The sequence below is a fragment of the Mytilus galloprovincialis genome, chromosome 10, assembly GCF_965363235.1.
Source record: "Mytilus galloprovincialis chromosome 10, xbMytGall1.hap1.1, whole genome shotgun sequence".
NCBI lineage: Eukaryota > Metazoa > Mollusca > Bivalvia > Mytilida > Mytilidae > Mytilus > Mytilus galloprovincialis.
Genome location: NC_134847.1, coordinates 42,212,627 through 42,233,489, shown reverse-complemented (window position 1 = coordinate 42,233,489; position 20,863 = coordinate 42,212,627). Strand labels below are relative to the sequence as shown.

At 32.2% G+C, this 20,863-nt stretch overlaps 1 protein-coding gene across 6 annotated transcripts in view; it reads right to left on the bottom strand.

The window, feature by feature from the left end:
- LOC143047593 (proprotein convertase subtilisin/kexin type 4-like) overlaps positions 1-20,863 on the bottom strand; it is a 99,984-nt gene that overhangs the window by 37,621 nt on the left and 41,500 nt on the right. For all 6 annotated transcript variants that reach the window (XM_076220713.1, XM_076220711.1, XM_076220715.1 and 3 more), the window contains 3 exons: positions 10,570-10,748; positions 9,567-9,687; positions 7,991-8,094 (listed from right to left, as the gene is read on the bottom strand). In XM_076220713.1, coding sequence (XP_076076828.1) covers positions 7,991-8,094; positions 9,567-9,687; positions 10,570-10,748 — 404 coding nt within the window. The remainder of the gene's footprint in view (positions 1-7,990; positions 8,095-9,566; positions 9,688-10,569; positions 10,749-20,863) is intronic.

Genomic DNA, 20,863 nt, shown 5'->3' with positions numbered 1-20,863 from the left:
CAGGTCGGAAGAGCAAAGACGGAAAACAAACAAAAAATAAACAAATTAGGCCCCAAAAATTATTCAGTATCTTAAAAGTTGTCCCTCTCTAACATTTATCTTAAAATAAGTAAAAATTATGTCATTCAACTCCCAGTTTTCAACTTTTTCTACATGTGCAGAAAATAAACACAGGTTTCTTCTATTCCGTCCGCAATTTATGGGAAAACTAAACCTAAATTAAGAACCATATTGAAATTGAAAGTACACATGTAAGATAAAATATAACATGTCTTCTTTCACAAATTCCAATTTCGAAGAGATATATAGCGAAATCTGTTTTCTTTTATTGTGCCTGTGTGTATCATTCAAAATTAGAGAATGTAATTTTGAAGTATCAAGTCTCAATTCAAGATTATGAATGAATAGAATATAGAATTACGGAGGGGAGGGGGTAGGACCTTTATCGGAACTCCGGGATCGGGTATTTTTAAGCTCGGGATTTCGGGATCTGGGAATTCTATTTCAGAATTTCGGGTAGTCGGAATCTAATTATTTTTAAATTCAGGACCTCGAATTGTCGTGTTTTTAAGCCCGGGATTTCGGGATCTGGATCCCTCCGTCCCTCCTCCCTCTATTATGGTTGAAGAAAAGAGGTCAGGGAAGTTTTGTGATACTTGTAACTGCAATTTAATATTTAGTGGAATGAGAGGTGAAATGTGTTCAGACTATTACATTTGGATTTTTTTAAATTTAACCCAAGTTTACTGCAAGGGGTGTTTAACGACCTCGATGATTATCCATGAGGATCTCGCATTCGATCAGCTCTAGGTTTTCACCTAGTTCATGATCATACAAGAATTGAGAAGCCTGTGGTTTACTAGTCTCATAATATGAGACTTTGGAGTTCATATAATTTACATTCAACGGTTTTTTTATCGAATCTTTCAAGGCTTTTTGGCTATCAATGTTGACACCCCCCCCCCCCCAAATGATTGGATAAAATGAATGGATTACCGCCCCTATTTCAAACTAAAGTCCAATGAACTGACTGGTATTCGAATTTGTTAAAAGAAAAAAATGGTATCTCTAGTGATTCAATGCCGTAATGCCGAAAAACAATCATTTGTTTCCGCGAATTCCGAACAGCTAGAAATATATTCCCGAGTTTCAATTTGAGTAACTCGAATAATTCAAGCCCTTTCCATGTCCGATTTTCTCCCACACGAGAAATGTAGCATTCGTACATTAGCTGAATAATACGACTGAATTATTCGGGTTACAATTTGTGTAAATCCCGACTGCACATAAAAGTAAAGGTCCAGCCCGACTTTCGGGAAAGGACTGTTGTAGATTTCAGATTGATTTCCAGAAATAAAAATCATACAAAAATGTTTCACGCAAATATTCGTCTTCAGACGTGTAAAGTTATAAAACGGTTACTAGCCGGTCTGGATTGTGATAAAAAGAAGCGCATGCAATGCATAAAATATATAATGTCGTGGCTCAGAGATGTGTTGAATTATAGAGATGCTTATGCGGCACAAAGATAAGATTAATTTACCCAAATGTACTAAGAATTACCACACAACTTAAATTTACTTAAATATTGATTTGTTATCCTGTGCCAGACAGATGGCTGATATTCTGAGAAGAGACCTTGATGAAATGAAGTTTTATGGGAACAAAGATTTTGAAAACACGCCGCAGTGTTTAGATTTTAACAAAAATAAGGCACCAAGGTCGAAAATAGTTCTAGTTCATAATGAAGAAAATGTCAATCGTTTTCTAGCAAGGCGATCTCCGCACCAACCCGAATATAAAAGACAAATACAATACAATAGTACACAAAACGTAACATAAAGAACTAAAGACAGAGCAACACGAACTCCAACAAAACGGTATATATTTCATACAAGTATAGAACTATATGAAGCGTCGTAACTGTTGCGGCGAAGTCAATAACGTTGTCGTTGTTTTTTTTTTTTACACTCAAGATTCAACTTTAACAGGGTATAGCTAAGGACTTTCTTTGCACCAACCGATTCCTCAGACATTTTAGAATCGTCTCATAAATTTTTAAAAAAATCGATTGTCTAATATAATAGAAAATCTTGGAAATGTAACAATTCCTACCGAATTTCACAATTTTACCTACATATCCTTTGTAATTTTGGTGTATGATTCTGTTAACTTCAACAGCTCGTATCTCAAAAACAAAAACGGTTACCCCTTTTTTTATTTTATTTTCCGATTTATTTTTACAAGCAGAATCTACATGTAAAATTTTTAGAAAATTCATTGTGTAGTTTAATTACGTACACTTCGCCTTAATTGCAACAAACACATTGCTCATCAAACGACTATTTTAAAATTAAATATGAATTTTGTTTTCATATTTAGTTTTAAAAATTGAAAGTCATCACGATCAACCAAATCAAACATTTGCCAAAAGGACCAGAAAAGGCCAGGTTCTTTTAAGCCGTTTATTTAGAAACAAAGTAGCGAACATCCTTAAAACATAACCGCCAATTACAATAACTATTATAATGTTATCTGAAAACTTTATGCTAACCATTTACATACCACCAGACATCATGCGATATGTTACAGACTTTGATGAACACAATAATCATTCAATTCCTGGTATTACAATATGATGGTCGAGAGATCAAAGGCTTTTGACCTACTCAGGGCGAAGGTGTCATAATGTCATATAAAACATGACCGGAGTCATAATAAGCTGGGAGCAGTACACCAACTCATAATCGGAAACAAAACTCCTTTTATATTGACAGGTACAATTTTATAGTATTTGTATATATATTCTTACACCAATGACAAACTCTTTATGTTTGACAGATTTCGTGATAAATAGTTTTAGAGAACTGAATTCGATCATACATTGTAAGCGTAAACTAGTCTTTCAAACACAACATCTCAGTAAGAGTGACATAAAGTTTCGTAGACGTTTTTGTTTTAAATATCCATATTGTATCCAGTCATATGGTGACAAAAAAGCACCATTTTGTCAAACAAGAGATTTCCAGTAAAATATCATGCGTACAAATGTACGCTACTCCTTGTATGGACATATAGTGTTTAGATGATGAAAAATATAATAATAATGTTTTTCTTATCACCACATGATTCTCACGACTCATTCAATAGTTGCATTAGCATAAATTCAAGTATATATTTATATATTAACACCTCATGTTTGTTGCATAACATCGTGGCCACAAGTTACTTGTTTTCTGTTTAGTATTAAATTTATATTAAGACTCATTTTGTTACATCTTGTGATCAATTTTATTTGGCAATCGCCAATGGCAGTCAGCAGGGTTAAAAAAAAAACATCAGTTTCTCGACCTGTTAGTCAAATGCATTTTGTTTAAATATACTTCTTCACTTTTTTGGTCTTTTTGAAAATGTTGTTTGCGCTGTATTTAGACCCTTCTACAACGAAATTTGTTTTACATGCACACGTATAAAAATTGCTGTTTTTATCCAACGCAAATATAGGTTTGAACGTAGTTTTCAATTTAGACTCGTATATATATATAATATATATACAACTCGTCTAAACATCAACCCAATAATGTTCTGTGACTGTATAATATATATATACATACATGTATCCATATTTATCACAGCTTTGAATTGTTTATATTGTAATTTCTCAGCAATACCATGTAACCATTGTTCTTTACGATGCAGACTTTGTATTTCTTTTATTCAAGTTTTTTAAATATAGTAGTTTATAAACCAAAAGTAGCTGACCTTCTAAATTCAAAAATGATTGAAATTCAAAAAATAAAAATGACAAAAAAAAATGACAAAAAACATTGACATAACTATTATAAGCATCCCTTGTTCAATAGATATACGACAAACAAAGTTTGATAACAACAACAGAAAAAAAATCAGGGATAACTTTATTGCTTCACAAATGACCGAGTTATCACGTTATATAGCGTATCAACTCGAACAAATATCATTTCATCAAATTCCAAAGTGAGAATCGGGGTAATAAACAAGTGCATAAGACATCCATATGATCCCAGTAAAACTTGTATAGAGGTATGTAATAAAACAACATTGCTGCGAGATAGATTACACGTAAAATGTTAAAAAAAGAGACTATTTGCACCTAATATGATAAAGATAACGAAACAATTTCGACTCTCTTTCGGGCGAACTCGGTTAGGGATTACACTTTGCCGATTTGTTAAATGGTAATGACCATGATGACAGTTAAAAATGCTTTCTGAGTTAAAATACAAAAGACACATACAGGCAAAATCTTTCATATCACTTTATTAATATACAATGACTTTAAGGGTATTTTATTCATTTGAATGAATAACAATATCGCTCAATTTGTTTATACCTTAAGCCACGGTCACAACAGATCGTACAATTTTTGTGTCGTGGAAGATCTATAAAATAGCTGTCGTGGCACTGTCGTGCAAAATGTCAATGTCCACGATGGTTCCACGATGGGTACAAGACAGATAAAAAATTGTTATTGTACTGTTGTGGGTTTGTCGCTAGTCGGTCGTGTAACAGTCGTGCGATAGTCGTGCGATAGTCGTGCGATAGTCGCGCAACAATCGTACAACAATCGTGAGTTGTTTGTGGCTATTTTTTAGGTTTTCATGTCATGGGATGCGCATGTTACTATCGTGTCACTGTCGTGCATCTGTCGTACGACTGTCGTGCCGTTGTGATGCGAGGGGCAAATCCAAACAAAAGCTTTTGAAACATGATAGGCCCCATCCTCATGAATCCAACGAAATCAACAGCAGATTCCCGCTCCAACTCTTGCATCAGTGAACTATACTGCGCCGTTCGATCCATGGCCTAACTCACAAACGTCGGTCGTTTCCTTGGTTCCTATACTGTTCACATGAATATTTCACTTTAACAGAAGAAATAATTACACAATTTTCCTTAGAAAAAATCATATCATAAAAAATCCAACATCTTATAAAAAAACAAATTAACTAAATGTATAAAATAAACACAAATTAGACAACAAATAAAACAGGGCAATACGTATACTATAGCAATGGTAAATGTCTCATTTAAAGAGTAAAATATTTGTAAAAGAGGGGCGAAAGATGAAAAAGTGACACACCCTTCAATAAAATGCGAACAAAGTTAGAATGAAAATGATTTACTAAAAGGATAATGTTGCACCGTATTGTCATTTTACATCGCGTTGACCGCGAGGGCGTTCTAATGTAGTGTTACAAAAAAGATGTGTTTTACGTAACTGGTACCTGTGATAACTATTTACACCACTGGGTCGATGCCACTGCTGGTGGACGTTTCGTCCCCGAGGGTATCAGCAGCCCAGTAGTCAACATTTCGGTGTTGACATGAATATCAATAATACGGTAATTTTTTTATAAATTTCTTGTTTACAAAACTTTGAGTTTTACGAAAAACTAAGGATTTTCTTATCCCAGGCATAGATTACCTTAGCCGTATTTGGCACAACTTTTTTGGAATTTTGGATCCTCAATGCTATTCAACTTTGTACTTGTTTGACTTAATAAATATTTTGATATGAGCGTCACTGATGAGTCTTATGTAAACGGAACGCGCGTCTGACGTACTAAATTATAATCCTGGTACCTTTGATAACTATTGACTGGTACAAAAGTTACCGATCCATAATCTATAAATACGCGGAATGCATCGTCACTTTTCTGTTTTTAATCCATTGCATCAGCTATATTTCTCGGCATCCTTTGCTGTTTATCCCTTTTTGTTCATCTTCTATGCTCTCTGCAAACTCCGTCACAGCTATCAACCCGTCTATCTGAGCTCTAACCACCTTGCCAAACAATCCAACTGCTTTATTTATTTTTATGTAGATATTTTTAATGTATAATTTTATCCAGACCTTCTGTGAACTACTGAATCTAACCAAATAAACGAGAAATGTGTTCATGGGACACCGAGGTAATGCCCAAATTTACATATAACGTTATAAAGAGTCATTACCCAAATGCTAGAACAGTAAAAGTGACGCCAATCAAATTTGCATTTGGTCTGTTTTATTTTTTATGGTATTACGTTTCATAAAATATGGTTGAGGCAGAACAAAATTAGAGAATGGAAACTAACTGTTGGGACGGACACACGGACAAGGTCAACAACTAATGACTCCTCCGCTGCAGCGGGTGATATAAAGGAATTCAGACGTTTTTATTCAGAAATTGTACATTCCAGACCAATGCCTGACTATCATTACGACCCCTTTACGAGTCAATCTGGTCTGGCCGAGATCAGGCTGAGGTCGAGTACAGTTGATTTGGTCTAGCTAGTCGAGTAAAGATCGTGTCGGAATTATCGCACATGTATTCAATTAGTGGTCGGGTTTGAGTCGTAATGAGGAAATCAAAGAGTCGTGAATGGTCGAGTTAAGTTCGTGTACAGTCGGATAGCAGTACGGTAGAAGTCGTAAACAGATCAAGAATTTGGTCACGCTTGGTCGTGGAAATATTGACAATTGGGATGATGGAGCAATTTTCGTTAGAAATTTGTTAAAAAGTCAATAAGGAACAAAAAATAAACGGTAAAACTCGGTAGTATTACAAAAATATCCTCAATAACATACAAAACAGCAAACGAATCCATTAAAACTAAAGAATATGGACAATAAAGAAAATACAGGGATTTGAACCTAAACCGACAAGGTCTTACTTTTAACACATTGATCCTAGCCATGTTACATTTTTTTCTCTCTCTCTCTCTCTCTCTCTCTCTCTCTCTCTCTCTCTCTCTCTCTATAAAAAGGTACAAGCCCTGTGTGACTGTTGTACCGATGTATATCATATGTTCGTTCATTTACAAAGAATAGACATCTAAATTAAAACCCATTAGGTAGCCGAGAGGTTTTGTCGATATGTTGTTGTTATTCACAAATGATAGAGTTCAAGGACGGGTTCGATTGCCATTGAAGGCATATAAAAATTACAAAACAATAAAGGTGAGATTTAAAAGTAATTCCATTAGTGAACAGAAATCAGTAGATTAGCCAATTTAAACTTGATGAAATTAGGCATACTAAAGTAACTATTGAATATAATTTGGTGAGTACATTTCAGCGAAAGATTTAGAAAGCGTTGATTTTAGAAAAAGAATTCACGGTAAATGAATAGGCTGACGTCACGACAATGGTTTAGATAAATGGATGAATGCTGTGAACAATGTCTTAGGTATGACATGACAAGAAAAAGTTACTAGCACATTTAATAAAATTTCATGAACCCTGCTTAGAACTGTAGATCGCTGCACCAAAACCTTTATTTTTTTCGCATTTTAACCTTCAATAAAAAATGTATGTCCTCCAAATGGAATCCTTTACATTAAATATGAACCATCTAGTAAATTGCTGACTCCATACTAATGCTTGCTAGTTTATAATTAGGAAAATTCAATTGTAAGCCTTTGGTTCCTTTTATTGGACCTGACTAGAAATAAAACCCGATCACAACGTAATAGTTAAACCATCACGCTTCAGCGTTACCACCAATGCACCTCAGCATATTTAACAACAAGTTAGCGTCACTATGTCAACACCGTACTTCAGCGTGTCAAGCAACGATTTTTCAACGTGACCATCGCGGTTCGGAGAACTATCACGGTTCAGAATCCTCTAGATATATGTTCATATAGGTTTATGATGTCGAGAAATATCATTTTACTTACAAAATCAACAATAGTTTCAACATTAAGATTATCAATAAAATGAGTAATTAGAAATTAATTCCCTATAGTTATAACATTTATTTTTAGATCATATGGATATAGTTTGATCGGTGCCTGATACGTTTTTGTTCGATGAAAGTAAGAAAATTTAAGGAGATGATTAAGTGTTAATCATGTTTATCCACCAATTACAAATTACATTATACGTCTGATGCTTACGTTCTGTATAGTTCATAATATAGTCTCTATTAATCATTTACATAAATTATAGCAATACATATACCATTGTTGGGAAACTATCAAAGCCAAGATTTCTGGTTGGAGCTGTTACCATTATTGCACTGCATTTTTCACCGGTAGGTATAGTACCAAGGTTATGGTCAATTCCTAAAGCACGCAAACAGAAAAGTATTTTAGAAATATTTTTTTTTTTAAACTATGGACGATAAATATGAAAAACAGTATTACTAGAATTTACATCTATCAAATAGAAACTGCTGATATTGGGTCAAACAAATGTTTCTAAACAATTTATGTTATTACCCCTCCTAAACGTTTACAGTTGTGGAAAAAAATAAGGTATCGATATATTTTGATCGGCTGCATATCTTGAAAAGGGCAATATAGTTCAACACAAAACGTTATGATTTCATTCTAAAATGTGACAATATTCAATCAGCACCTTCACAAGTACATACATCTACAACAGGAACAGGATTTCCGAGTTTTGTAATTCATTTTTTTCCTTCAAGAGTTACTGTTTTCAAGTTACATGTATTTCTATCTGTTACAAGTCGGGAACCTAGTCAATGTGGTTGTCTTTTTTCTTTTTTATCTATATTTTGTGCCGTGTGAATGCTTTGCTTAAGATATTGATCTTTAACAAGTGTCTCACTTATTTGACAACCTCTCGTTTACCCTTAGTTGTATTGAAATAGTGAAAGGTTTAATCGATAATGACAATTCATGTCACTTTTTTAGGCGTACTTATCCAATTATTGTTTATGTGACTACATCTTACAATCCTTTACGCAATTTAGCTTATCCGCAAGCAATTCCATCTCCATGACTGAAGTGTCGTGTACTGTGTTGCAACTCTTGATTACCGTAACAAGAACATTTAACACTAGCCCACTGAAAGCTTAACCGTCAGTTCCGTCTAGGTAGTCGAGTGGCCCAGAGCGCTGGACATAATACGGTCGGTATTGTTACGATATCTCAGAAGCATTAGTTTGAATCTCGGCGAGGGGAGAACAAAACGTTGCTTCCACAAATTGGTAGATTTAACAGTGTTGTGTTGATATTTATAGTAATTTTCGTCATATGTCTTTTTTATCATAGCGAGTGATATCGTATAATCAAAAATAAACATGTAGCAGAAAGTCTTTTAAATATCAATTTTGACGTATGGAAGCCGTCATCAATATTTTTTATTTCAAACATATGATTTCATAACTAAACTTTTAAGAACGTGTCAATGGATTATTTTGAACGCCTCGGTTAACGAAATAAACACTTTTTTTAAACTAACAATCGCTATAACAATAAAAACCGCGATAAATCTTTGAGTTATGTATGTATCCGCTCATGCATATGCAGGTCCGACAACCAAACTTTGTTTTATTGTTTCAAAAATGCTAAAAGAAACTGATTTTCTGTGATGCCTTCTTGTTATAGAATTGACAATGCTATGATTTGTATCATATCATATTTATCTTGATTTACAATATGAATTAAAACGTTTCAATATCAATGAAAAGACGGTTAACTAAGGCCTTGATATCACTGGTCATTCACTTTGTATCGATAAAATCATTGGAATAATGCGTAATGTTTTTTTTAATTCTATTTTAATCAACCTGCAACTAAGATAGCGTTGATGTTGTTTTTGAACTCATCATATGCACAACTCTCAGGGAAGAAAAACTGACCACCGTTCCCACTAGATACGACATATAGAGATCCTTTTCCGGAACGTCCCTACAAAATAACAACGGCTTCATATATTAATCCAGCTTCACATAAATCATTAATTGTAATGAAACCTCCATGAAAAGTTGTAGGACTCTCTGATTTTGTCATACTGAGTCAAACTATCTATTGTCTTATCCGTTCTTTGCATGATATAAAATAAAGAAGAATACATATTTTTTTAAACACAAGATACAGTGTCATTTGACTGTCGAATATACGAATACTGAAAATTTGCAATATTTTATTCCAATAAATTAAGTAAGATAATTTGATGTTTGTTTCATAATCCGCATCGAAAGTTGCCAGTACCAATTAATGTCTCATAAAAGATGGATTACAACACATCAGGAACAACTGGTAAAATCAAAATTTGCGTATAAGTACATTCCATCTGTAGTGATTTCATTTTCGAATCATGAATGAACAATTCGATATACAGTATAGATGTGTCGAGATTTGAAAAGATCTCTACTTTAGAAAAAAGTAGTGTGAATATATTAATACCTTTTGAGATCCATGTAGTCCAAGTAAAAAACTAATGGTTCAAAAATATTCATAAAAGTCAATTAACTTTGGTTGCAGACTGAGTCTAGCATGTAAAGTGTAAACGACATTGATCTCTAAGTTCACTTTTTTTAACCGCTCCATTAAGACTAAGCGAACCTTGACATTCTTTAGACTATAAAATGTATACGGTATAGAATAGAAATTACATATCTATTTTACGCATTGTATATATATATCACAAAAAAAAGGCACATGGAATACCTCTAAAACATTTGAGTGGTACAACGTTGTACCTTATATTCTTGACCGAAAAAGTTCATAAACATGCCATTACATTACAATGTGTGTGGCACATAGATTGCTACAAAGACAATTACATACCACAGTTGCACCTTTTTGCAGATTTTGTCTGAGACTGCAGGGTATTTTATAAATCGACTCTCCGTTTATTCCTCTAGAAAAACTGCAGGAAAATATATCGATGGTGTCATTCCATTTCGTAACATTAAGAGCATCGTCAGCTATTGGTATATTTTGTCCTGCCTTAACGTAAGCTAAATCTGAATAAGAAAAGAAAATACATGGTATACAATGGTACTTTTAAATACCAACTGTAAAACATTTATTAAATAACATCCAACATGAGATTTACTTCGTAGCTTGAAAACTATGTGTTTTGAAAAAGGTTTACAACAATCACAATAAATTCAATCAATAAGGGATTTGCACAAGTAACATAGGCTAACAAACTTATAAAAGTTCTTTCTTTTTTTTTTGGGAAAAACAAAATAACCAATGAAATACGTCAAATCTTCTGTCATATGTCAATGCATCTACTTCTTTTTGATATTAATGGAAAGGAGCAGGTCCAGTAAGACCCCTTTTTGGCCCCAAAATATAGCAGTTTTACAAAATTGTTAAAATGTTAACTTTTAGTTATTTATTAGACATTAGAATGCTTCTACTACATAAATATGGGTTGTTTTTGACAATACAATGCACATATATTGGGTACTAGCACCATTTAGTCATGCTAAATAATTGAAATCATCACAATTTTAGCATTTTAGTTAAATTTTAGACGGTTTTCGAGTAAAACAAAAGTGGCCGCATTCGTGTTCATCCTTTATATTGAAATATAAGTTGTATTTTATGATAATACATAACATATATAAAGGTTATGGATGAACACGGATGCGGCCACTTTCAATTTTTACAAAAAAACATCTGAAAAGTGACATTTTTCGGCATATTTGGTAGATTTTTCATATTTGAGCTTGAATCGGATCATTTTTAATGATTAAATCAGTTCAAATCGTTCACCTAAACTAATTGATTCAAATGAAATAGTCACTTCAGTGTTTAAAAAGTGGTCAAAATCTTTCGTCAGATGAACCTGAAATTTGAGGCCAAAATCGGTCCTTACCGGACCTACTCCTTTAATTGTGTTTATTTTTGTCACCAGAGCAGTTCCCCTGTAAATCAACTAAATGTTACAAGATTTTAGTTAAAATGCATTTTTCAGAACTCTGAAACCTGTTAGTCAGAAAAGTATAAGCAATGCATGGTATTTTTGTTAGAACATTAGTCTCTGATGCATGATTTTTTATTATCAATTGTTTTGGATTTGAACTAGCTGTCAGTAACTGCGATTACTCTGAAATCCTGCTTTCTTGGTAATTCGACTAGTTGATACAATTTGTAATGCTTTTTTGTTATTTAATGTTTACTTGTATCTGGTCTATATACCAGCTTTGATTATTTGGAATTCAAATATTTTTTTCACTTCTTTGTTCTATAAACATCAAAATTATTTCCTATCACCTTTAATACTGCATATACTTCACACTTCCGGCACCTGAACATGAACAACACGAAGTTTTATAGAGCACCAATTTCACAGTTTTATTGTTGATATTTATCCCACATATACGAAGATTTAGAATAGTTTTATTTCTTGGTATTCCTAAACGGAAGATGATAAAGACAGAAGAAGAGGTACACATAACTACACAATTGTTTTCATTTACCTGTGTATAATATGACGTAATTGTTTTCAAAGTAATGTTTCTCTGAAATAATTTCACACAGTATAATATTTTTACTTCAATTCAGTAATCTGATGTTCAGTAGCTGTCGTTTGTTGATGTGGTTCACGTTTCTCATTTTGTATATAGATTATGTAGATTAGACCGTTGGTTTTCCCGTTTGAAAGGTTTTACGTATACACTAGTAATGTTTTGGTGCCCTTTATAGCCTGTTGTTCTGTGTGATCCAGGGCTCCGTGTTGAAGACCGTACCTTATACTACAATGGTTCACTTTTATAATTTGTGAATTTTCTCATTTTTTATTTTATTTTTATGTATATTATTTTTTAACTTCCCTGTAACCTTAAATTTGTACTTGCATGATTTTATGAGAATAAGCTATCTATCTATCTCTCTCTCTCTCTCTTGAATATTTACTAGATAATATTTTAATTCGCTTTAGAGATTCCGTATATCGTCAAGTTATCGGAATTCCAATGGGAACTAACTGTGCACAACTTATTGCGGACCTGTTTTTTGTATTGCTATAAGTTGCAATTCATGACTAAAGTTAGCAAAGACTTAACAAAACAACATCTGATACAAAAATTTAACAATTCTTTTAGATATTTGTATGATATATTGGCTCTCAATTATGACGACTTCAGTATGTATACTAAAGAAATTTATCATGCTGAACTAACTTTAAATAAAGCTAATACTAACAATGACCACTGCCCTTTCCTCGATCTTGATATCTATATCATTGACGGGAAGCTTACTACAAAATTTTATGATAAAAGAGATGATTCATCATTTCCTATCGTTAATTATCCATTTTAAGATGGTGATGTTCCCTTGTCACCATCTTATGGTATTTATATATCTCAACTTGTACGATTCGCTTGTGATTGTAACAACGTATTAGATTTTAGCGAGAGAAATTTATGTATTACTTATAAATTATTACACCAGGGTTTTCGATATCACAAACTAGTCAAAACATTTTCTACATTTTATCATCGGTACAAGGACATCATTCATAAATATAACTTAACATGCAGCCATCGTATACGTTCAGGTATTTCACATCCAATCTGTTTTAGTAATATTCTTTACAAAGAACACAAATGTCAGTATTCACTTCAAAAGCTAACAAAACCTTTAAACAGACTTATTCAAAAGGGATATACTTCCGATTCTGTTGTCAGGTCATTAAAAAAGGCATATTGTGGTATTAATATTGATTCACTTTGAGGGTCTTTGCATCGGAATTTTACTTCGTTGTAACACTTCCGGGACCAAATTACATTGTGCTGCGCATGCGTGAACTTCAGTGTGCTGGTAGCTCTTGGGCAGTTTGGACGTAGTTTGAATTGTCCTAACTTCAGTTTAAATTGAATCAACGAAGTTGATTTACATTTTATTATTAATAAAATTTGATATTCAAATAAATATAAGTTAGTATTAACCGGATGTAATTCGGTAAAATTTTACGACTTTTACCTGTTTTCGGCAAAATGCCGTAAACCGGTTATCAAAGAAAACATGGCAGAGAAAAATGATCGAAAAGGGTCCGCCGCAAGTAAAAGAAAGTATTCGCATGAAAACATAAATGATGAAGAATAACTTCTTTCAGAAAAAGTTTCTTCCGTTTCCAGAGCTGCTGGGGAAAATAAAATATGTCCCTGGAAAGTCAAAGGCTACCGCGAGTGGCGAAGCCAACACTTTAAGTGTAAAAGGTAAACAACTGGCTCAAATATTGAAAATAATGATGCAATCATTATAATGTTGAAAAAACAACAGTCTGACGATACTAGGTCTTTAAAAGATATTATTTTTCGAGCAGCGAGGGTCTAACTGGTTATAATCTCTGACGATGTCCAGAATTTAAGATTTTGTAAAACTGAGAACGTTGTTCCAGTAAAAAATGTTTTATAAACATTATTTATCTTGAGAACTTATTATACAAGTTTGTTAAATACAACGTATGTGATCGTTGTTCTAAATTCTAAACCTTGTTCTAAAAATACATGTACTGTGGTGTGTAAAACACAGATGCTTATCACATAATCAATGGTGGACCGAACTTGTTCACTTTTTAATAATTTTGACATTTTTTTGTCTTAATAAATGATAAATTATCGTAGTTATTTTAACACGAATGAATCTCTACAGAAGTATATGAATAGAATATCTTTCTTGATTTTCAAGTAAAGTGCAAAATGAAAGAAGGTGTACTCGTATATTCTTGCTATAATGTACCCACGTAGTGTCGTACATTTTATAGAAAATATAGCAAATATATTTGAGATTTTACTATCACAAAATGTTGTGATTAAAATACATTTCTTATTATGTTAAGAAACTGTAATGTAGTGCATTGGAATATGCTAGACTACTTGTCGATATACACCTGTATGTGTGTTACTATAAATAGACAAAGTTAGTGATAATACGGAAGGCTTTATCTGCCACTTCCAATCTAAGGTATCTGAGAACCTTTGCAAAAGATATGTTATATCAATAATGTTCAAATAGCTAATTTTCAAAAAGCTTATTTGTCTAAATCAATTAATGAGCCTAGAGAGTATTATAAGTCCTTGGTGTTACATAAATGTGACAACAGTTCAGAAACTATCAAGAATATGTACAGAATATGTATATCTGTAATATACAAAGCCATTGACGGCTTCAACATAAGCTCTTAGTGAGATAATAAAACTGTGTTACAGTTGAAACATTCACAGAAATAATATTGTGTGATTGATATTTAATATCTGAAAATTGAAAGGCCAGTGGAATATATATCACGGCAAACATGACCAAAAATAGATCGAAGGGGAACATTAGCATTTAATGAATAGTTCCTTGTAGAGCAGTTAACATGTCACTAACAAACAATTGATAAGTTGAAACATACTGTTGAAAATAATAGTAAAACAATTATTATTGTTTGAAAAATCTGCAACAATGCAGTTTTTAAAGATGCAAACTTTTATTGCATAATTCTGTACATGAAGTTAGACTCAGGTTTTTACTATGATTTAAGATTTTACATCTTTCTCTTGGCAAAAAATAAAGCAGAGGAGCATTGCTCATTGTTAACTTAAGTTCTTTGCTTTTGAAAAAAATTAGGACAATATGATAATAATTTTATTAATGTTGTACACTGTGAGAAGTGTGATGTCAAAACATACTAGTTGATATCAAATATTAAAAAGACAGATCATAGGATCTTCTTGAAAAATGATATGATTGACGTGCATTGGTCAGATGTAAATTCCTTTTTTCAAGGATAATTTTTATGATGATAACTATAAAAATTATTTAGATTCTGCCAAGAAAGGAAGATTCTTTCCAAAAGTCCTTATTTTGACTTGCAGAAAATATTGTATAAATGTGCTTATTTTGATAAGACAAATTGTGCTTTACAATCTAAGTAGTGATACTAGATATGATAAGCACATTTTTCGTGTCAGCAAGTACTGAAGAAAGCAGTTTGTATTACATGAATATATAGAATTTATAAAGTTTCTATAATGATAATCATATGATTATATTGTATCTATGCATCTGTATTATTGAAATCCATGATAAAAATTAAAATAGAAAATAGTGATCTTTCTAGACTCCATGAACTTGAAATATAATTGCTATATTGATACTGTTTTGTCATCAGTTTATAAGAATTGACATATTCATATGTTGGTTACAATTTTTACATAGACGATAGTTTTTTATTAGGAGAGACTATAGAAGAATGCAATAAAAATGTAAAAGACACAATTGAATTAATGTCAATATTAGGATTTGTCATACATGAAGACAAATCTGTTTTTCAACCATCAAAACAAATTATATTCTTAGGTAACAGTATTGATTCAGAAAATATGATTATAACTCTTACTAAAGACAAAAAACAAAACCTAGTAAAAGAATGTAAATGGTTACTGCAGAGAAACTTAGTTAAAATTAGAGATGTAGCAAAAGTCATAGGACTTATAGTATCCTCTTTTTCTGCAGCTGAATTCGGTATATTGTTTAATCGTAAGCTTGAAAAGGAAAAAAAATATAGCATTAAAAAAATCAAAAGGAGATTTTGAACAAAGCATGAAAGGAATGTTTAATCTTCGTCCACCCAGACCTAGATATGAATCTACATGGGACGTTATTAAACTACTTCAATTTTTGCGTAGTCTATCACCAGTGAAATATTTAAAATTGAAAGATTTAACATTAAAACTTACGATGTTAATAGCTTTGACAAATGCAGCTCGAGCTCAAACAGTTTATTTAATGAATATTAATCATGTACATAAAGTGGAGGGAGATTTTTTTTTTAATTAACTTATTAAACAAAGCCGACCTGGTTATAACATGTATAAGGAGTCAACTGTAAATGTAAAGGCTTACCCTCCAGATAGGATACTTTGTGTATTTACTGTGTATAAATAATATGTATTTCGTAACACATTGTTTAGAGGGAAATATGAACCGTTACTTTTAAGTTATGTGAAACCACATCAGCCTGTTTCAAAAGATACAATTTCTAGATGGATAAAAATAGAAATGGCAAAGGCTAATATTGACACAACATTTTTTAAAGTGCAAAGTGTTAGATCTGAATCATTTTCTAAGATGAATGCAGTACCTATTTCTTGTATTTTACAAAACGCAGGATAATCAGATGCAAAAACATTTGCGAAATTTTATGATAAAAAGATTGAAAAAGATGAAAATTCTTACAGCTTTAATGTGTTAAAGAATTAATCATAAGGTAACACATTATGTAATTCTTATCCTTAGTATTCAGTTTTAACATCAAGGCTTTAAAGTCTCATTTGGTCCTGGAACTGATACAAAGAAATAAAATATAACAATTAAACGTGTCTTACCTTGGTAAAAGGCGACGTTTAATTGTAACTTTATGAGTTGTGTAAACACTGAAGGGATTAAATGCCACACCCTCCCTCCCTAGTTAAGGGAGACCAATATGTAGCTTTTGTGGTTTACATATGTATATATTTCGTTGTATGTCATACTGATAAAACTTTACTTTGAAGACTGAAGTTCACACATGCGCAGCACCATATCATTAAATCCCTTCAGTGTTTACACAACTTCGCCTTTTACCAAGGTAAGACTCGTTTAATTGTTAAATTAAGCACATTTATTTTAAAACCAGTTTTTGGCCTGACACGGGCTATTTTCTTCTCATATATTTTATGATGGTATAATGCTTAACCCCTAATGATTGATATTCATATGATGAAGACTAAATCGTTTAACCAGTTTAACTGATATCTGGAGCTAGCATGTCAGTAACTGCTAGTAGCCTGTTGTTATTTATGTATTATTGTAATTTTTTTCTTTTATTACCTCTTCGGACATCGGACTCGGACCTCTCATGAACTGTTGTGTGTTTTTTTTTTTTCTACATTGGCTAAAGGTATAGGTGGAGGGTTGAGATCTCAAAAAACATGTTTGACCCCGCCACATGTTTGTGCCTGTCCAAAGTGAGGAGCCTCTGACCATTGTTAGTCTTGTATGAATTTTAATTTTATTTTCTTGTGTATAATTCGGAGTTTAGTATGACATCCATTATCACTGAAGTAGTATACATATTTGTTTAGGAACCAGCTGAAGAACGCCTACGGGTGCGGGAGTTTTCTCGCTGTTTGACGACCCATTGGTGGCCTTCAGCTGTTGTTTGCTCTATGGTCGGACTGTTGTCTGTTTGACACATTCCCCATTTCCATTCTCAATTTTGTTTACATATTCTTGACATTCTTTATAGTGTCTGAATATATCTTGACATATTTTTGACTCTATTCAATCTGTCTTAATATTTCTCGACATGTGTTTGATGGTCTTACAGATGTCTTGACACTATCTCAACAGTATAAATTTTGCCCGAACTGTGTATAGATACATTCCGGACTCTTTAAACCCTTTATTTGGCTGTATACCCATTTATATACAGCTACACTAAACTTAGAAGAATTCGGATACAATGATATTATAATAAAGCCACATTTTGGTACATTTTTTTTTATCGTTTTTACATTAAATATTATGCATATCTACAGTATGATTAGTTTCAATCATTTAGCAATTCCTTACTACATTTATAAATCAACATTTTAAATTATTTTCAAACCGACATTTAAATTCATTTATATCAACATAATCACATTTATTTCTGTTTCATACCCATAATCGTATTTATGAAAATATTTATATATACATATTTTTAATTATAAAAATATTGTCATGCCCAACTTTTGTTTTTGGTGTTTATAAGTGTTACTTGAAATAACAGTATATGCTATCGAGAGAAATAAAGATAAATATGTATCATGTATATTGGTCATAATTTGTAAAACTCTGAAATTTCTAGTGAATTAAAGCCATAATTCAAAATGTCAAGAACATGTCAAACATTTCAAGACAGCATTCGAATGTCAAGAATTTCTCGACAAATGTTAAGAAAATATTCAAAATGTTGACAATTTGTCAAGTACATTTCATACAAATTTAATATAAATCAGGAATTGTCAAGAAAAGTTAAAACACAAGTCCAGTAAAAATTCATGCAAATTCAGACAAAAATTGGAGTTTCTTACTTTTGTTGTGAGCTAGCGTTCGATTAACATGAGTTTAGACGTTATCGGACCATATAAAAAATTTCCGTAAAGATCTATTCAATATGCATTCATGATACATTTACTAGGAACTATCAGTTTCATTGAATGTGCACTTAATTTCTTTGGCTTTTTACTTATAAAAAAGAAGATGTGGTATGATTGCCAATGATTCAACTGTCCACAAGAGACCAAAATGACCCAGACATTAATAAACTACTTTGCTTATACAGAATAAATAATGAGGTAAATTGGTAAATTTGTTTTTTAATAATATGATATTATGTTAATTATAAGTATCAGATACATTTTCGGAAGCATATCTGACTTTTCCATTAGGCGGTCTAACATATCCCAAACAAAGTTTGAAAGGTTTAACACTAGTCATTATGGGGACCGTTATAGATATATCTTGCTGTTCGGTGTTAGCGAAGTCTCCCTGTTGAAGGCCGTACTTTGACCTATAATGGTTTACTTTTACAAATTTAACTGGGATGGAGAGTTGTCTCATTGACAATCATTCCACACCTTCTCATATTTAGTTGATATATATAACATGTATAAGTAATATATATTGGTTTTGTTATTATCGTAAAAAGAATTCTGAATTATTACATTTTATTTTAATTCTGTTCTGATTTATAAAAGACCTTAATAAAGTACATGTTTTATCTGTAACTGTCTTTGATTATATTTCTTTGATTTTCTATCTTTATTTATTTATCTATTATTCATGTAATTAAATATCTATTGTTTACTGGCAATAATGTTAATGACTGTCGTAACTTGTTTAGCACTCAACAAGGGCCAATACTCGTGTGATAATTAATGCCTTATACTTTGACATGAAGTTTAGAGAAATGATAAAGAGCAGCAGAACAATCATACGGACCTCTGATACAGGTGTGATTGTTCTGTGTTCACTACTACAAACAGATTGGAGTAAGAAAAAAAAACAGAATGGAGAAGATGGAACCAAGTTGAAAAACTTGTGTTTAATCCATTGTTTTGAACGATAAAATAGCTTTAAACTAAAAGAACACAGTCTACAAGACTTTGATTGACACGCACGATTATGTGATGTGCAGAGCTTTGGGAGTACTGTGAAAGACGAAGCCCTTGTGTGTGCCAGAAAGTTAGTTTCATAGGTGTTTGATCTGAAGAATCTCTTTAAATCATTCCATCATGATTGGAATAAAATGCACGTCAGGCTTGCCACCATTAAATATGTAGGTTTAGTCATGTTACCTCCTGTGAAGCGGCAATTTGGACCGCATCACACATTGCTGTTCCGCCTATTTCGTCTCCTTTAGAATACGGTTGGCGAAAATCTAAAAAATCATTACACCCCGTGTATTTTGAAGGGCAAATGTCAGCAGAATTTTTGCAGGATCTTGTGTGATCATGTAAAGAAAAATCTCTATGTAAAACGTCATGTGTTTGTTGAAAACAAAACCTTACATGTACGGAACGTAGCTCCTGTCAAGGGTCAGAATTATGTAAAAAATCCTTGACAGATGAATCAGAAGATACTCCTAGAAGAAATATATTTTGTGGATCATTTTGATAGGATTTTTTAGTTGTAACTGTTTTCGAGGTAATTAGTGGTAATGATTTACATGCATGATCTTTTTGCAAGTTCGAGATAATAGGCTTCAATTGAAAACAACATTTATCATTTAATGCTGAGGTTTAATGTCACCCGGCAAGATACCTAATGTAACTTTACCGGAATGTTTATTTCTCTTGTATAATAGAACAAGTGTTTGAAAAACACCGATTTTTTTAATTAATCGATTACTTAGTAATTGGTTCCTTTTTTTTTTACGTTTTAGAGATAATTAATTGTTAATTAATTTGAAAAAAATGTCTGTATCTGAAATTCAACACAAAATGCTGCTTATATATTTCAATTTTGAAAATATAGAAGGAAAACAAGAAAACAGTATGTTGATCTTTGCCCTTAATTTATGCAAAACTGTTATCACATTTCTTTTTGA